The sequence below is a fragment of the Sphaeramia orbicularis genome, chromosome 12 (assembly GCF_902148855.1).
Source record: "Sphaeramia orbicularis chromosome 12, fSphaOr1.1, whole genome shotgun sequence".
Taxonomy (NCBI): Eukaryota; Metazoa; Chordata; class Actinopteri; order Kurtiformes; family Apogonidae; genus Sphaeramia; species Sphaeramia orbicularis.
The window spans coordinates 9981026-9998434 of NC_043968.1; the positions used below are offsets into that span (position 1 = coordinate 9981026).

Genomic DNA, 17409 nt, shown 5'->3' on the forward strand with positions numbered 1-17409 from the left:
ATAAATATGGTAAACCGTGTGGTGAGTAGGGGTGTAAGAAAATATCAGTTCTGCAATATATCGCGATATTTCATTTCACAATACCATATTGATATTAAAAAGTACTGTATCGATATTTTTAGGTGTTTATTCAAATGCCAATATTGCAGAGGTTCATTTTTGTTTTGTTTTTTTTGTTTTTTGATTATATTTTATTTATTATTATTTAGCACTTTTTTTTTATTAAATAATTTTAGTTCCTTTGTTGGGATTGCACAAAAATAATGTTACAATGCTAGTTCTGAACCAATAGAACATGAACATTTGAACAGGATCTTAATCTGTAATGTCAGTAAAACATAATTTAAGTTTTAACACAGGAAAATTGTGTGATATAGTATCAGATCCTGTTCTGATAAAAAAAAAAAATGTGTTTAGTATTTGTGCATATTTCTCTTGCAATTCAATTCTTCAAGGAAATAACCATTTTAAAAAAGAAACAAACAGAAAACTGCCTTTTTAACAGTATCGTGATATATCGTATCCTGATCCAAGTATTGTGATTTGTATTGTATCACCATATTCTTGCTAATACACAGCCCTATTTGCAAATTCATTCCATGGTCTGGAAAAATGGTTATCAAGATAATTAGAATTTAAACGGTAATTCTAACCGTCAGGAATTTTCTCGCGGTTTATCGTTGTACCGGTAATCGTTACATCCCTAGGTAGTATATGGTTGTTTTACTTGTATTATCTTTTTTTCCACACTGAAAGAAAACAATTTGCATTATTATTTATAGGTTATTGTGCTGTTATATTACGGGTCCAGCCCACTTGAAGTCCCACTGGGCTGTATGTGGCCCCTGAACTAGAGGGAGTTGGACACCCCTGTTTGTCGAATTATTAGAACAATATGAATGTGGTTCTTGTTTAAAGTTTTTTCTCAGATGCTTGAAATGAAAATGCATTTGGTGACCTAAATCCTCACTCACAGCACAGAGGTATCCTGATCCTGGAGTGGTGTCCAGACCCAGCAGCAGCCTTGCAATGAGGATCATGTAGTCTTTCACAAAGGACTAGAATCACAGAAAAACAATATTTAGAAGTTTTTTGTAATTGAAAATATTTGGGTTTACAAAACATATACATTTTGAACAAACATCAAGATGTCAAAAGAAAAAAACATTAAAGTGCATAGATTTAAAGACACAAAGCAGAACAGACAAATAATAGTACATAAAAAAAACATATCTAACAAAAATAAATAGATAAATACATCAGAGAGTTCAGTCTATTTTACTATTTTAAAGAATTCTTTATAAATTGTCAGGGTGCTAGTGCTTTTTTTGTTAAAAATAAAATCTAATGATTTAATATATTTTTCAAATTGCATCAGATAGATTTTAAAATTTGGGGTGTGTTTTTGGTATATTTATTTTTGTGTTTATGAAATTTTCCCAATAAAATGATCAAATTACAACAAATTCTAAATTACGAATGTCATGTTCAAAATATGTTTTTAGGTTTTTTTTTTGTTTTTATTAATATCTGGTAGGATAAGTTGTAAATGGGTATTATCATATTAGTGTATATAGGAAAAAGGGTGTGTGATATTGTTATACTATTATTATTATTATTATTATTATTATTATTATTATTATATTGATATTCATACAAAATAATAATTGCTATATAGTGATCACTAGGAAAAGAAATTGGGGGTAGGAGTACATAAGTTTTTACTTCTTCCTACTCCTTTTCAAGCATGTATAATTTCATTTCATTTGTTTTATTTATCTTCTTCTTCTTCATATTATTATTATTATTATTATTATTACTATTATTATTATTATTTATTTATTTATATATTTTTTGTTGTTTGTTTGCTTATCAATCATTTATGTACCAGTACTTATATTTTGTTGGCTGATTTTTGTTTTGATTTCACTGTCGACATGTTAAAAATAAAGATTTCATTCATTCATTCATTCGTTCATTCATTACTTTTAGATATGATATATTTTTCAATTTTAGACTAGAAGTTAGTAGAGTGCTCACAAAGAAAGAACAACATTTATAAGTGCATAACTTTACAGCCACAGATGTTACATGACACAGAAAATGGATGTTTCTGTCTGCTGAACACAAGGTGGCACTTTTGCTCTAGTTGTTTGGCTTCCACCAGTGCTACTGTTTCTCTGAAACTGTGGAAACATTCATCTTTTTCATTTGATTTTGAAGGTTTTTTTGTATGCTGAGTTTTTGGCTGTAAGCTATGTACTAACCTGATAGAGCAGGGTGTCTAGCATGCTGATGCTGAACACTCTGCCGGCAGCGAAGGGTAGGCGAAACATGAAGGCTAAGTTAGAGCCTTTATCACGCTCTTTCTACGGGGAAGAAGACAAACAAAGCGGTAACAATGGCAGTCAACGGGCTCTTTCTGTCATTTCTTGTGCAGAAACTGAGATGAAAAATGGCACAGCTCAGTTCGACGGATTTCAATAAAAAAAAAAATACGTCAGAAGCATAACTTAAAGTCTCTTGACCTTCTCTCTCGCTGTGCAATTGACGATCATAAGCGCTCTTGAAAGTCTCCCATGTCTTACCTTCTCCAGCTTGGAGAGTGCAAGTGAATAGCAGTCCTTAGCTCTGAACTGCATGAACCTCATGTTGGATGGATGAGTAAGTTCTGTGATAATACTGAGGCTGGGAAACAATCTGAAAACACACAGACAAGTGCATTATTTTCAAGGAGGGGTGGGCAAATAAATATCAGCGCTCAAGGATTTAAGGCAGTGGTTCCCAACTTTTTTGGCTCGTGACCCCATTTTAACATCACAAATTTCTGGTGACCCCAGACATTCGAAATGGAGACTTTTTTTTTTTGCTAAAATCAATTTGTTTTTGATCATGTAATAGTTTGATATACTATGTTGCAAATAAACATTAATTTTAGACAACATTTAGACTAGATAATGTATATTATTGTGGACGGAGGCAGTAAATCCAGGTGTAGAATACGGCACAAAGTGAGAATTTGATTTTCCTTGGTCAGGATATGTACAGTCAGTCCAGCTTGGATTTACAAGGACGACAATTAATACTGAACAAACAAGAACTCAAACTATGAATTATGAAAGAGTTGCAGCATCTGAAACTGACCACAATGAACATTTGACAGATAAACAGAACCACAGTGCTGCAGTTTCAGACTCACAGTTTGTCATGTCTTTTATGGATTGGGATCGTCTCTATCAAATCACTGTATATTTTTTATAAGTAATTGTTTTTTATTTTTATCAATTACTAGAAATTTCAGGCGACCCCATGTGGGATCCGATCCCAAGGTTGAAAAACACTGATTTAAGGAAAGACAGATGTCATGAATTGTACCTGAACATCGTCTGCACATTGACAATAGTTTTGGCATCAGCCATGTAATCCTCCTCAGCGCTCATCGTGCTTTCCTTATCCACAACCACCAAATTGTCAGCGTAGATAATGCCGCACTGCAGGAGACTATCCAGACTGCGTGGGAAAAAAACACAAAACACACTACCTTACCTGAAATATGCTGTGCTGAACAAGTCCTCTTCCATATTTTTGATGCAATAAAATAATAATGAAAAAACACACAATGGTAAGGAGTACACTTACTTGTCTATGGTTCCAGCCATGTAGTAGACCATTGGAAAACAGCAGATAGCCTCTAGAAAGTGATTATCTGGCCTATAAGAAAAAAAAAAAGAAGATATACCATTTATAGTTCAAGTACTGATTTGCAGAGCTTGCATTAAACCTACTAATTAGTGCTGAGTATTGGCATGAATCTGCCAATCTGCATGATGACACATAATATATAATACATTATACAGAGGTTCAATGATTAAAACTGCAGTGCATGACAGTTTCACTGTGCAAAACTTCCCAAGTGTTTTTAGAGATTTAGAGGTAATTAATGCATGATTGACAGATGTACTTACGGAATGACTACGGTTACATGCACACTAATATTGAGCTTTTTTCCCAAATTTCGACAAAAACAATATTCCAAATACTCTGTTTACGTGGTAGATGAAAATCAATATTCCTCTAATATTCCTCTTCACATGCAGATGTAAACACCCTATTAAATGTGTGTTTTCCACCAGTTGCAGATGTTGCACTGTGTGAATTCAGCTTCTTTCTTTCGTTTCTCCTTTTGTATCCATAAACCTGATGGTGAACTCTGTCATTATATTAAAGTATGTTTGTAGGTTTATAAGTCCAGTTTCCTCCACTAGTTATCAGAACTGAAGAAGTCTCTTGGATCAGAGACAAAATGTTTTCAAAAGACCTAAACCAGTCCAGTTGAACAGAGAGGAACTACCAAAAAGAATGATGACCTGGACAAATGAGAACCTACACAGACAGGTTCAGCAGCAGTTGTGTTTCTCCTTTTGACCACAAACATGGCTTTTTCCTCACATTCATCCATCTGTACCACAGAGGTTCTTTATGTCTACCCCTGCTGAGCGTAAATTCTATAATTCTATAGCTATTAATTCTATATTTATATAAATATTTATATAAATACCAAATTTCTTAGTTTTCCTCTAATATTTAATTTTTTACTCTTGTGGTTTTTCACAATAGATAAAGTGCAACTGGGACTCAGTGTGTAATCATCAGATGTGGTTACTGATGTGTATAAATAGGAATAAAAAGAGGAAATTATTACAACTTTATGAACAACAGTGTATTTATTACCTCCGCCAAGTGAAACGGCGGAGGTAATAAATACACATCAGGGTTTGTCTGTTTGTTTGTCTGTTAGCAAGATAACTCAAAATGTTATGGACGGATTTGGATGAAATTTTCAGGAAGTGTTGATACTGGCACAAGGAACAAATGATTAAATTTTGGTGGTGATTGGGGGGGGGGCAGATTTTGATGAAATTTTCAGGAAATATTGAATCTGGCACAAGGAACAAATTATTAAATTTTGATGGTGATGGGAGGGCCTGATCTGCCTTGTCAGAGGTCTGCGCTCTCTGAGTGCTTTTCTAGTTATACTACTACTACTACTACTACTACTACTACTACTACTACTACTACTACTACTAATAATAATAATAATAATAATAACTATTATTATTATTATTATTATTATTATTATTATTATTGGGAAGAGGAACCAAACCTTCTGTTAATAAATGTAAAAAAGGACATTCAAAAACTTAGATGACAATACTAATACTTTTTTATGTACATGTTTGTGTCCATCCTAAACCACACAGTTACAAAGGCTATTGTATGATTAAAAATACAAAGTGTAAATCTTAGTTTCTACAGGTTTACACGAAAACCTCCACAAACTGCTTTAGGGCTGCGTGTTTACTATTCGCCCATGTGCACCTTCAGTGTCAGTTCAACTCCTTTGTCAGTGTTTCTTGAGGCTGACGGCTGAGCCTGTCTGCTTCTATGCCGTTTAGTCGCCTTATTACTGCCTGTCTTCCATGAGCGGCAGTCCTGACAGAACACTAGTTCTACTGCTGCTCAGTCCAGCTGACTTGCGGCTCAAGGCTGTCGTAAGTGCTTGAATTGCATATCCGAGTGAGTGGGTGTTTATATTTGTGTGTGTCACAGCAATAAGAGAGGAAGCCAGAGCTATGCGGGGAGGGGAGGGGAGGGGGGAGTTTATTGTTAGGTGCGTATTTCTATGAGGGTCCTGAGAGCACACGTGTGGGGGCTGAAAAGGCACACATCAAGGCTGTCAATGAAAGCCTGCTTGGTGGTCTCCGAAGAAAAATCATTTTCTCCATCTTTTTTCTCCCCTTGTAGCAATATATATATCATCATCCAGGTTCAAGGGAAAGCAAGTTGCTATGGTTACTGTCTGGAACTACAGAGTGCAGCCTTTTTTTTCCTTTTTTTTCTTTTTCTTTGTCGCTCACAGCACACCGTCACTATGAGCAGCAGCTGTAACCTAACATCAGGACTGACAATGGAGTCCCACCTCCACAGCCTTGTCCTAAGTGCTCAGCTGACGTGAGCTTTTAGAATACATAATGTTCCCCCAGCGTGAAATGGTGAACGACAACAGCAGAGAAAAGGAAAGAAAGGAAATGTGTGTGTGTGTGTGTGTGTGTGTTAAAGTGAACTCACGGATTATCCAACAGCAAGACAATGGGGTTCAGTTCCTTTCTAGGTCTGTAGTAAGCTCTGAGAGGCACTATAAAGTTATAAAGACCGTTCCCAGCGGTCTCAGCGGACACAATGATGAGCTTGTTTTTAAAGCCGTACGCCTTGGCATCTTCAAAACTGTTGTGCCGGCAACCCTGCACGTAGAGCAGAGATGAGAGAAAGGCAAACAGGTATTTTAGGCTGGCTTTTATGAAATGAAGGACAGCCAAAAAAAAAAAAAAAAGGGAGGAATGATGGAGGCAGCAAGTAATTGAGTGACTAAGTTGGAGAAACGGTGACTGCCCACCTGGTCCAGTCGTAGGCAGCAAAACGGGGCTTTCTCAGCCAACAGATGGCACAAGGTGGGCGAGCTCCCAATGTAGGGAGAGTTAGGGGGATAACCTTTCACATACCTAGGAAGGAATCCAGAAAGGATGAGTTTGACACGTTTTATGGAAGCTGCATTTATCTGAAAAGACCATATTTTTGGTGAGTGTGTGTTGTGCAGATTTAAGCGTCTTTAAGTTCCTGATGCTAAGATACAGTTTCAGAGGATACACTGATTTATTCATGATACTTTGGGAATTAGTTGGCAGTGCTTTCAGTCTCAGCCACATGTGGACTTCAATGTTATTCACAGAGAGCTGCTAATTCATGCTGAAAATATTTTGCTTTGTTCTGGTCAGTTTTTACAAAGGTTATATAATAGTGACGCACAAAAACAGATACTGATGGATCATGCTGGATTGCTGTGTGTACGCTGAATGTATTATGTCAGGGGTGTCAAACTCATTTTAGTTCAGGGGCCACATTCACCCCATAAGATCTCAAGTGGGCCGGACCAGTAAAATAACAACAGTGACAAAAGTAAAATTAAATTATGTCAATGTTTACATCTATAAAGTTTCCTTAAAAATCTGAATAACATGAGCAACTTGGAATATCTTAAGAAAAACAGGTGCAATTTTAACAATATTCTGCCACAGTTTATCATTTACACATGTGCATTACAACTTACTTTACAATTACAAAAACACTAAATATTTACTAACAGTTATAATATTGGTAAAATTGCACTTACTTCTCTTAAGACATTTCAGATTGTTCATATTTATTCAGGTTATCCACATTTTTTGAAAAAGGAAAGTTTGTCGATGTAAACATTTTCATGTAATTGTCCTTTTTTTACACTAAAACAAGAAAATTTGCGTTGTCATTATTTATAGGTTACTACCATTGTATTTTACTGGATTGACCCACTTGAGAATTATATTTGTCTGTATGTGGAACTTGAATTGAAATAATTTTGACACCACTGATTGTTAATATCTTCAGTGTAATTTTTGCATTACACAAATTCATCCCACAGACCAGATCTGACCCTTTGGCGGGCCGGCATTTGGCCCCCGGGCCGCATGTTTGACACCTGTGTATTACGTAGATCGCAGGTGTCAAACATGCGGCCCGGGGGCCAAATCCGGCCTGCCAAAGGGTCCAATCTGGCCCGAAGGATGAATTTGTGAAATGCAAAAATTACACTGACGATATTGACAATCAATAGTGTACAAATCATTTTATTTCATGTTTCACATATACACATGTAAACCAATTAGATGTCCGTTGGGTCAGACCAGAAAAATGCTGTCATAATAGCCTGTAAATAATGACAACTGCAGATTTTATCTTTGTTTTAGTGTAAAAAAAATACAATTACATGAAAATGTTGACATTAACAAACTGTCCTTTTACAAAAAATGTGAATAACCGGAACAAATATGAAAAACGTGAAATGTCTTGAGAAACGTAAATGCAATTTTAACAATATTATACCTGTTACTAAATGTTTTGTGTGTTTGTAATTGTAATGTAAGTTGTAATGCACATGTTTAAAAGAGAAACTGATAAACTGATGCAGAATATTGTTAAAACTGCACTTGTTTTTCTTAAGTCATTTCAAGTTGTTCACGTTATTCAGATCTTTAAGGCAACAATGTAGATATAAACATTATCATAATGTAATTTTTCTTTTTTCACTGGTATTATTTTACTGGTCCAGCCCACTTCAGATCATATTGGGCTGAATGTGGCCCCTGAAAGAAAATGAGTTTGACACCCCTGTAGAAGATTAAGAATATCTATCACTCCTTATTTTTAGTGGAGCTAGAGAACACCAAAAACGACGATAAAGCTTCAGTGTGTAGTATTTAGAGACATCCAACTGTGAATACATCCTCCCCTACAGTGGCCTCTGTATATACGATTTAGAAGCATGTAGGAGGATCTGAGAGCAGGAAACAGAATATAATACTCAGAATTATGTTTGATCACATGAAAACGACAATCGTGTGTTTGTTAGAATGAACTTAGAATGAGCCATTTATATTCACAAAGATAGTAAGTCACTTTTTGCTTTTGTAGAATTTGCTTTTTTTATATATATTGATTTATTTTGAATATGGAAATGATAAAAGCTTCCTGATTACTACTAATTTGACTTCCTTGCACAACATAATATAGAAATGAAAATTCAAGGAAGCATAAAATAATAATAATACACACAAAAAAAAAGAATACAAAGCAAAATCGTTCAAAGTCATTATATTCACATGCACTATAAATAATGCATGTGTGTGTATCTAATTTACACAGCTCAGGCACACAGGTGTCTTGACTTTTCTTGTCAAATGGAAGACAATGATTTAATTTTAGAACATAAATTAAGTTGTCATAATTGTGTGTTTTATTTATTTATTTATTTTTTAAAAATATATTTATTTTAACCTTTATTTAACCAGGTTGGTCCCATTAAGATGGATATCTTTTTCAAGGGAAACCTGACCAAGACGGCAGCAAATTACAAATAACAGTCTTATTTCATTCCATTAGAATGAGCCACTTGTTTGATGATACACCCACAGTGTGTGAAGCAGAGGTATCGCAGGTCTTTCCTTCCTGCAGCTGTTAGGCTCCACAACAGAAACTGCTCCAAATAATTCTGGGCAATAAGCAGTGTAATAAATACTCATGTATAATCTGTACACATGCCTATATATATAATTATATGTGTAGATATGTGTGTATAGGTGTATGTATGAGTATCTCCCCTATCCAACCTGTGGTACGATCAGCATGTGCACAGCAGTAAATAGTATTTATAGCTTTTTTGGATTTGTCTTTATTTTGATTTTGCTCTTTTTTGCTCTTCTGTGCTTTGCTGCTGTAAATTTGGAATTTCCTCTTGTAAGACAAACTCATCTTATCTAGAGTAGTTCATTAAGGACATCACATAGTCTGAAAATGGTCTTTCTCTTCTCCTTTTATTTCATTTTATACCAGATGAAATCCGCCATCAACCCATAAAGATCCAAACACCCACTGGCGACCAAAATAATTCACTGATATAAAAAGTTAAATAACTGCTGATCCACTAATCCTATCAATACATGTAAAGAATTGGTGTAAAATACAGTTTGTCATCTTTTCATGGTCATCAGATATGACCCATTTGGACGTTCAGAGGCTCTGTAGTGAATGTGGCAACACCGTCATCTTCTACAACATTGACCAATGACAGTGAATGGAGACACTTGTTTTTATGTTCAGTTAATGACATATTTTACTGAAAAAGTCACTTTTTCCTCCAATTTCTCTGTTTTTGATATAATAACCCTCAACTTTAATTTGAGCTTTTATGGACATCAATCATGATCGGTAAATTAAATGTAGAAAAATACCTGATTTTCACTTTAGAATGCAAAATACTGACAATATTAGCAGAATAAATAGTGATAAATCACTTAAGAAAAGGTAAAAACAGAGAAAAAAAACCCTTTGGGATTAGGGAGGTAAGAAAATATCGGTTCTGCAATATATCGTGATATTTCATGACACAATACTGTATCGATATAAAAAAGTACTGTATTGATATTTTTAGGTATTTATTAAAATGCAGATATTGTGGAGGTTCTTTTTTTATATATATATTTTATGTATTATTATTTAGCACTCTTTTATTAAATAATGTTAGTTCCTTTGTTGGGATTGCACAAAAATAATGTTCTGATGTAGGGCTGCTCGATTATAGGAAAAAAAAATAATCACGATTATTTTAGCAATAATTGAAATCACGATTATTAAAAACGATTATTTTTTAACCTTAAAGTTGTTTATTTTTTTCTTGCAAAGCAATGTAAAATATACTCTTTAAACATAAATGAAGCTTTTAACCACTAAAACAAAGTATTTTCACTTTTGTATGAAACAAAAAAATCTTTGAATGCAAATAAGTGTACTGTAAATTCAAGTATGTTTCTTTTTGTAAATAAATAGTGCACTGGAATTAAACTGCTATAGACTTGCCATAGAACTGTAGCAATAAAAAAAAAAAAAACCTCACGTAAAGTGCAAATTATAAATTCAAGTATGTTCAGTGTAGTATGAAACATAATAAACTCAGTGGCGTGCTGTGAGGTTTCAGTTCAGGCCTTCTGTATACATGAGCCATCTAGAATACGTACGTTAGGGTTATACGGGTTAGGGTTAGGTTAATACGGGAGTTACAGCATAAAGAGATTCGGAGACTGAAGACTGCATTGCGGACGAAGTTGTTTTTATGTGTTTTAGTTTTTCATAAGATTATGATAAAGGTGGCGGTGGTTAAACTTCAGATGGTTAAAAGGTTTGTTGTGTTAGCGGTCGGTGCGGACACAACTACGAAACACTTTTTGCACGTGATGTGTTTTTGCTCTTCGTCTTCTTCATCAAACCCAAAGTGATTCCATACAATTGAATTGGACTTGCCTTTTTTGTTTACCAAGCACTTCTGCTGGGATTCTCCTGCCGTTTTTCCAGACCGCTAGGTCCAACTGTCCTCTTGGGGTGGACCTGCCGGCTAGCTGGCAGCTGTAGCTTAGAGGGGGGCGGGGCAGAGCAGCTCATGGGAGCTTGCGTGCGCGTGAATTAAAACAACTCAAAATTAATAATCGTTTTTTCTCAATTACATAATTTTTGTAATCGTTGCGTGTAATAATCGAAATCGTAATTGAATTTCGATTAATTGCACAGCCCTATTCTGATGTTAGTTCTGAAATAATAGAATATGAACATTTGAACAGGATCTTAAACTGTAATGTCTGTCAAACATAATTTAAGTGTTAACACAGGAAAATTTTGTAATATAGCATTAGATCCTGTTCTGATCAAATAAAAATGTGTTTAGTATTTGTGCATATATCGCGTGTAATTCAATTCTTCCAGGAAATAATCATTTAAAAAAAGAAACAAACCAAAAAAATTTGCCTTTTTAACAGTATCATATCGTGATATATCGTATCGTGATCCTAGTATTGCGATTTGTATTGTATCACCAGATTCTTGCCAATACACAGCCCTGGTTGGGATGTGCCACAAAAGTAGCACTGGGTCTTTATGGGTTAAGGTGCGTCACTACCACCAGCTCCATTTGAGTGTAAACCACAGTTATATCCTGTTAAAATTGCAGAAGCTGAAATCGTGGGAAAAAACACCGGAATTCATCAATGCACACAAAAGACTAAATGACAGTTGGACCAAAGAATGTTCCATACCAGTAGAGTCACGACTTACTGAATGTGAACTGTGGCAGGTAATTACAGCTGTCACTCACATCCCTAACCTCCCTACCTGTGTGAAAACGCCAAGCCAAAGTCTGTGACACAAAGCACATTCTCTACAGGCTACAGAAGAGGGGAGGTGTCTTGTGTCCTCTTGAATTACTATGTGCTGAAAGGTTTTGGTCTGTGATACCTAAAAAACTATAGAGCACTGCAGTTTTAACTAAAAAGCCCAAAACGGACCAAAGAAACATTCACTCTAAGGAGGGACTTTTGCACTTTTTACAACCACTCTAATTGGTGCAAGTGGGGATTTAACCACTTATAATCTACAAGTAAGTAAATTAATGAGTTTATTTGGTTACAATCTGCCATCAAGTTTTACTAAATATCACACACTGAACCTGTAGCTATTAAAAAATGACAAAACTGGCCAAGAAATCTTTCAGGATATAAAATATAAGTGTAGTGTGGTGGGTGCAAAGGTATGTAAAACCAGATAAACACAAAATGGGAATCTCTCCCTCAGTACTAGACTTCAGACATAAATATACTGTCACTGAATTTACAGTATTAACATACTCACAATAATAGCCCTGTAAAGCCTGAACCATTAAATCACTGACAGAAAATTCCAGTTCTTTGAAACTGGAGCTTTTATTGGTCCTTCTGAACAACCCAATTTTTTTTTTCAAATATCAATTTCCATGTATGAGTTTCAGTTTTGTATCATATTTGATACATCTTGTCTCAATGCTGAAATATTATTATTTTTGAACAAACAAAAACATAATATAACACAAACACGTCTAAGAAACTGGTAATTCCTTTTCAAAATTGGCAAAGTTCTTCCTCATTAATGACAGTCTTGTAGTGTCACTGGAAAGGCCTCTGGTGAATGAATTCCTCCCCCTGGTGGATTATCCGTGTATTGCATGTATCTAATTGTATACATCAGGCTTTTCAAGAAAAAAAATATCAGAATGTCCACCAATGACTGTCTTTACCAGTATTGTAAAACATCTCCATTAACTAGAATAGATGACCTACACAATATGACTACAGAAAGAACTGGGTGAAGAACTTTGGGAAACGTGGCACGTTTACATAACCTGTGAGACAAACTTGTAAATCTTTAAGTGGAAAAACTGTGTTGTCTAAGCAATGTGATCTATGTAATCCCTTGACCTCATGACCTGTTTGTTTTGTTTTTTGTTTTTGAATCTGTAAAAAAAAAAAAATCTCAAAAATTAAGAGTTTAAAAAAAAAAAGAAAAAAAAATCACACTGATCATGTAGAGGGCTTCAAAACTCATGTATCAACTATGATACATTTGGCGTTATAGGGATAGGAGTATTATTAAACAACCAGCTCTAAATCAACCCAGAAAGACCTAGTGGTTCTTCTGGGGCAGTTCCCAATTGAATTTTTCTATTCTATTCAATCATTCTTAATTGATTTATCGCCATTTACTATAACATTATCCTCTGTATTTTTTGTTTTTTTCAGTATAACTCATGTATTTTCCAATATTTAATTTTCTGATCATACAGATGTTCTTAAAAGCTTAGATTAAAGTTGTGTTTCATTATATCAGAAACAGAGAAAACTAAAGAAAAAGTGACTTTTTTGGCAAAAATATCATTAATTCAACATTAAAAAAGCATCTCTATTTACTGTCATTGATCCAACTCCATGGGTTTCAATGGTGAATCAAAGTTATAGAAGATGACGGTGTTTCCACGGTTACTATGTAGCCTCTGAACATCCAAATGGGTCATATCTGATGACCATGAAAAGACGACAAACTGCATTTTACATCAATTATTTACATGTATTGATAGGATTAGTGGATCAGTGGGTATTAAACAGTATAGATGTGTAGATGGTTTTGGTCACCGGTGGCTGTTTGGGTCTTTATGGGTTAAAATATGGCATTCACAATAAACGGCCTTCACAGTATTTATTAATAACTCCAGCATTAGACGAAGGCTATAATTTGCCCACACAGCTGTATACAGACAGAAACAAAGTCCTTACTCTGGTGATGAGTGGCCTTTCTCGTCTGTGAAAACCGAGTCATCTTCTGATTGGTCACTAAGGAGGTCGCATGGTAGAATTGAGGATGAATCGGCAATCTCCTGAACGGGCGCGATGCTGGGTCGTCGGCCCCCTGTCCCGTTTACTGTAGGTGGGACCAGTTTACCACCTGGGGCATCAGGTGGACTGGTATTCTGAAGATCCATCGCAACAGTGCCTGGAGAAAGAGTTTAAAGGAGTGATATTTTGCTTTTTTACAATGGAATTATGCATTTTAAAACATTTCCCTGTGGTCTACATAAACTGTAAATGCTCTGCTTGGGTCTGAATTCTTCATTAATTCAACTCCACAGGTCCATCTTCAACCCTATTTCTGAGTAATGACACCAGAAAGGTGGTTTTGAGTGCTGGCCCTTCAAATGTAAATGAGCCACTTCATGCCCCACCCCCTCCAGGTTGTTGACCGTGCTGCTCTGCCTCGTTCAGCCACGTGTGTTCGTTAATACAACCATTAACTGAACATTTTAGGTAATCAGCTCGAAGTTTGGACATTATTTCAGTATGGATTAAAACCGCTACTGCTGACAATTATATCGTACTTGGAGAAATGTTCATCCAAAATCTTGACCTTATATGTGCAAATGTGATGTACTAGTTATAGACGTAACAAATTAAGAAGAAATTGTAACAGGTTGTAGAAATCCACTCGATTTTTCCCAAAATCAATATAAAGATAGCTTTGCAGCACCTGGAGGGTTCAAATTCAAACTTTTTGAACTATTCGGGTCCAAATACACAAATAAATGAACCAAAGACTAATAAAAGTGGGTTTAGCAAAATATGAGCCCTTTAAAACAACAGATAAAGAAGCAGATCTCTTAAAGCAGGGGTGTCAAACATATAGTCCATGTGCTGAAACCAGCCTGGCAAAGGGTCCAATCCGACCCGTGGGATGAACTAGTTACATACGAAAATTACACTGAAGAAATTAACAATCAAGGATGTCAAAATCATTTAATTCAGGGGTCACATACTGTCCAATATGATCTCAAGTGGGTCAGACCAGTAAAATACTATCATAATAACTCCAAATTTTACTCTTTGTTATAGTGTAAAAAAAAAAAAAAAATTACATGAAAATGTTGACATTTATAAATAATCCTTTCAGAAAAAATCTGAAAAACCTGAACAAACATGAACAACCTGAAATGTCTTAAGACAGTGTTTGTCAACTTTAGGGTTGGGGTCGCCTGAAGTTTCTAGTAACTGATAAAAATAAAATTACATCTAAAAAAATATGGTGAGTTGACAGAGACAGTCACAATCCATAGAAGACATGACAAACTGTGGATGTGAAACTGCAGCACTGTGGTTCTGTTTATCTGTCAAATGTTCATTGTGGTCGGTTTCAGATGCTGCAGCTCTTTCATAATTCATAGTTTGAGTTCTTGTTTGTTCAGTATTAATTGTCAGCCTTGTAAATCCAAGCTGGACTGACTGTACATATCCTGACCAAGGAAAATAAAATTCCCCCTTGTGCAGTAATCTACACCTGGATTTACTGCCTCTGTCCAGAATAATATACATTATATAGATTAAATGTCCTCTAAAATTAATGTTTATTTGCAACATAGTATAGCAAACATGATCAAAAACAAATTAATTTTAGTAAAAAAATGTCTCCATTTTGAATGTCTGGGGTCGCCAGATATATGTGATGTTAAAATGGGGTCACGAGCCAAAAAAGGTTTGGAACCACTGTCTTAAGAGAAGTGCAATTTTACCAATATTCTGCCTGTTACTAAATGTTTTGTGCATTTATAGATCCAGTGCAATCTATAAGCTGTAATGCATTTGAGTGGAGGCATAATATACTTAATACTAATATTCTTATTTTTCTTAAGAAATTTCAGGTTGTTCATGTAATTCACATTTTTTAAAGGGTAGTTTGTAGATGTGAACATTTTCATCGTGTAATTTTACTTTTTTCACTGTTGTTATTTTACTGGTCCGATCCAATCCAATCCAATCCAATCCAACTTTATTTGTAAAGCACTTTAAAACAACTGCAGTGGACTGAAGTGCTGTATAGAAGAATAATTAAAACCAAACTAGGAGAATAAAATACAGAAATAGATTTAAAGACTTAGAAACTGTACAAAAAAAAAAAGTGCTCTACAGAAGAATAAATAAAACCCAAATAAAAGAATACAATACAAGAATAGATTAAAAAGCCATACAATTAAGAACAAAAATAAATAAATAAATAATAAACAAACAAACAGATAAATAAGAACAATAAACCACTACTAAATAAAAACAATAGAATAAAGATAGTACCTTCAAACATCTCACATGTTTTCAAAAGCCAAGGAGAAAAGATGGGTTTTAAGAAGGGATTTAAAAACAGACAGAGGAGGCCTGTCCGACTCAGAACAGATTATATTGGTCTGAATGCGACCCCCTGAACTAAAATAAGCTTGACACCCCTGTCTTAAAGTGATCCATAATCATCACGGTGTGGTTTCCTCTCTGACCCATGCTTGCAATGATGCTATGCACAGGAAGCTGCGAGGGTCCGTCATAGATTCCCCCTGGACTGCGGCCCTTCCTCTCCTCCTGGTTGAAGATGAAGGCGGAGTTCTCCTCCTTGGTGATGTTGATGTAGTAGCAGGTGTCTGTGGATGCCATGATGTGGCGTGGGCCCGGGTTCAGCAGGATGCTCTTGTTATCCTCCCTCTTTATGCCAATCAGACACACACCATACCTGAACATCACATAGCTGTTAGGGTTCACATGGCAACGACAGGAGAGCGAATTAACCCTACATGTCCTCATGTGTTGCACATATTTCTCATCTGTAGAATAGAGTTAGCTTTTTGTACAGGGTGGGGAAGCAAAATTTACAATGAACATTTAGTGTTTTTTTCTCAGCAGGCACTACGTCAATTGTTTTGAAACCAAACATATACTGATGTCATAATCATACCTAACACTATTATCCATACCTTTTCTGAAACTTTTGCCCATATGAGTAATCAGGAAAGCAAACGTCAAAGAGTGTGTGATTTGCTGAATGCACTCATCACACCAAAGGAGATTTCAAAAATAGTTGGAGTGTCCATAAAGACTGTTTATAATGTAAAGAAGAGAATGACTATGAGCAAAACTATTACGACAAAGTCTGGAAGATACTATTAAAGAAGAATGGGAGAAGTTGTCACCCGAATATTGGAGGAACACTTTCGCAAGTTTCAGGAAGTGTGTGAAGGCAGTTGTTGAGAAAGAAGGAGGACACAGAATAAAAACATTTTCTATTATGTCAATTTTCTTGTGGCAAATAAATTCTCATGACTTTCAATAAACTAATTGGTCATACACTGTCTTTCAATCCCTGCCTCAAAATATTGTAAGTTTTGCTTCCCCACCCTGTATATTTCAGTAGTGTTTGTAGTAGTTTAGTATGTATTAGGGATGTAACGATTACCAGCATAATGATAAACCGCGGTAAAATTCTCAGTGGTTAGTATTACCGTTTAATTGTGTTTGATTACCACCCTTTGAAAACTCAGAGAGAGAGAGAGACCTCCATTCTATCTATCTATCTATCTATCTATCTATCTATCTATCT

General features: G+C 35.3%; 1 protein-coding gene across 1 annotated transcript in view; it reads right to left on the reverse strand.

Moving 5' to 3' along the window:
• The window catches only part of kcnt1a (potassium sodium-activated channel subfamily T member 1a), an 81340-nt gene that overhangs the window by 7678 nt on the left and 56253 nt on the right, over nucleotides 1-17409 (reverse strand). Inside the window, exons 18-26 of the mRNA XM_030150921.1 lie at nucleotides 16316-16545; nucleotides 13779-13995; nucleotides 6455-6560; nucleotides 6130-6302; nucleotides 3640-3711; nucleotides 3376-3510; nucleotides 2589-2700; nucleotides 2268-2369; nucleotides 975-1058 (exon numbers count right to left, since the gene is read on the reverse strand). Of these exons, the coding sequence (XP_030006781.1) occupies nucleotides 975-1058; nucleotides 2268-2369; nucleotides 2589-2700; nucleotides 3376-3510; nucleotides 3640-3711; nucleotides 6130-6302; nucleotides 6455-6560; nucleotides 13779-13995; nucleotides 16316-16545 (1231 nt within the window). The remainder of the gene's footprint in view (nucleotides 1-974; nucleotides 1059-2267; nucleotides 2370-2588; nucleotides 2701-3375; nucleotides 3511-3639; nucleotides 3712-6129; nucleotides 6303-6454; nucleotides 6561-13778; nucleotides 13996-16315; nucleotides 16546-17409) is intronic.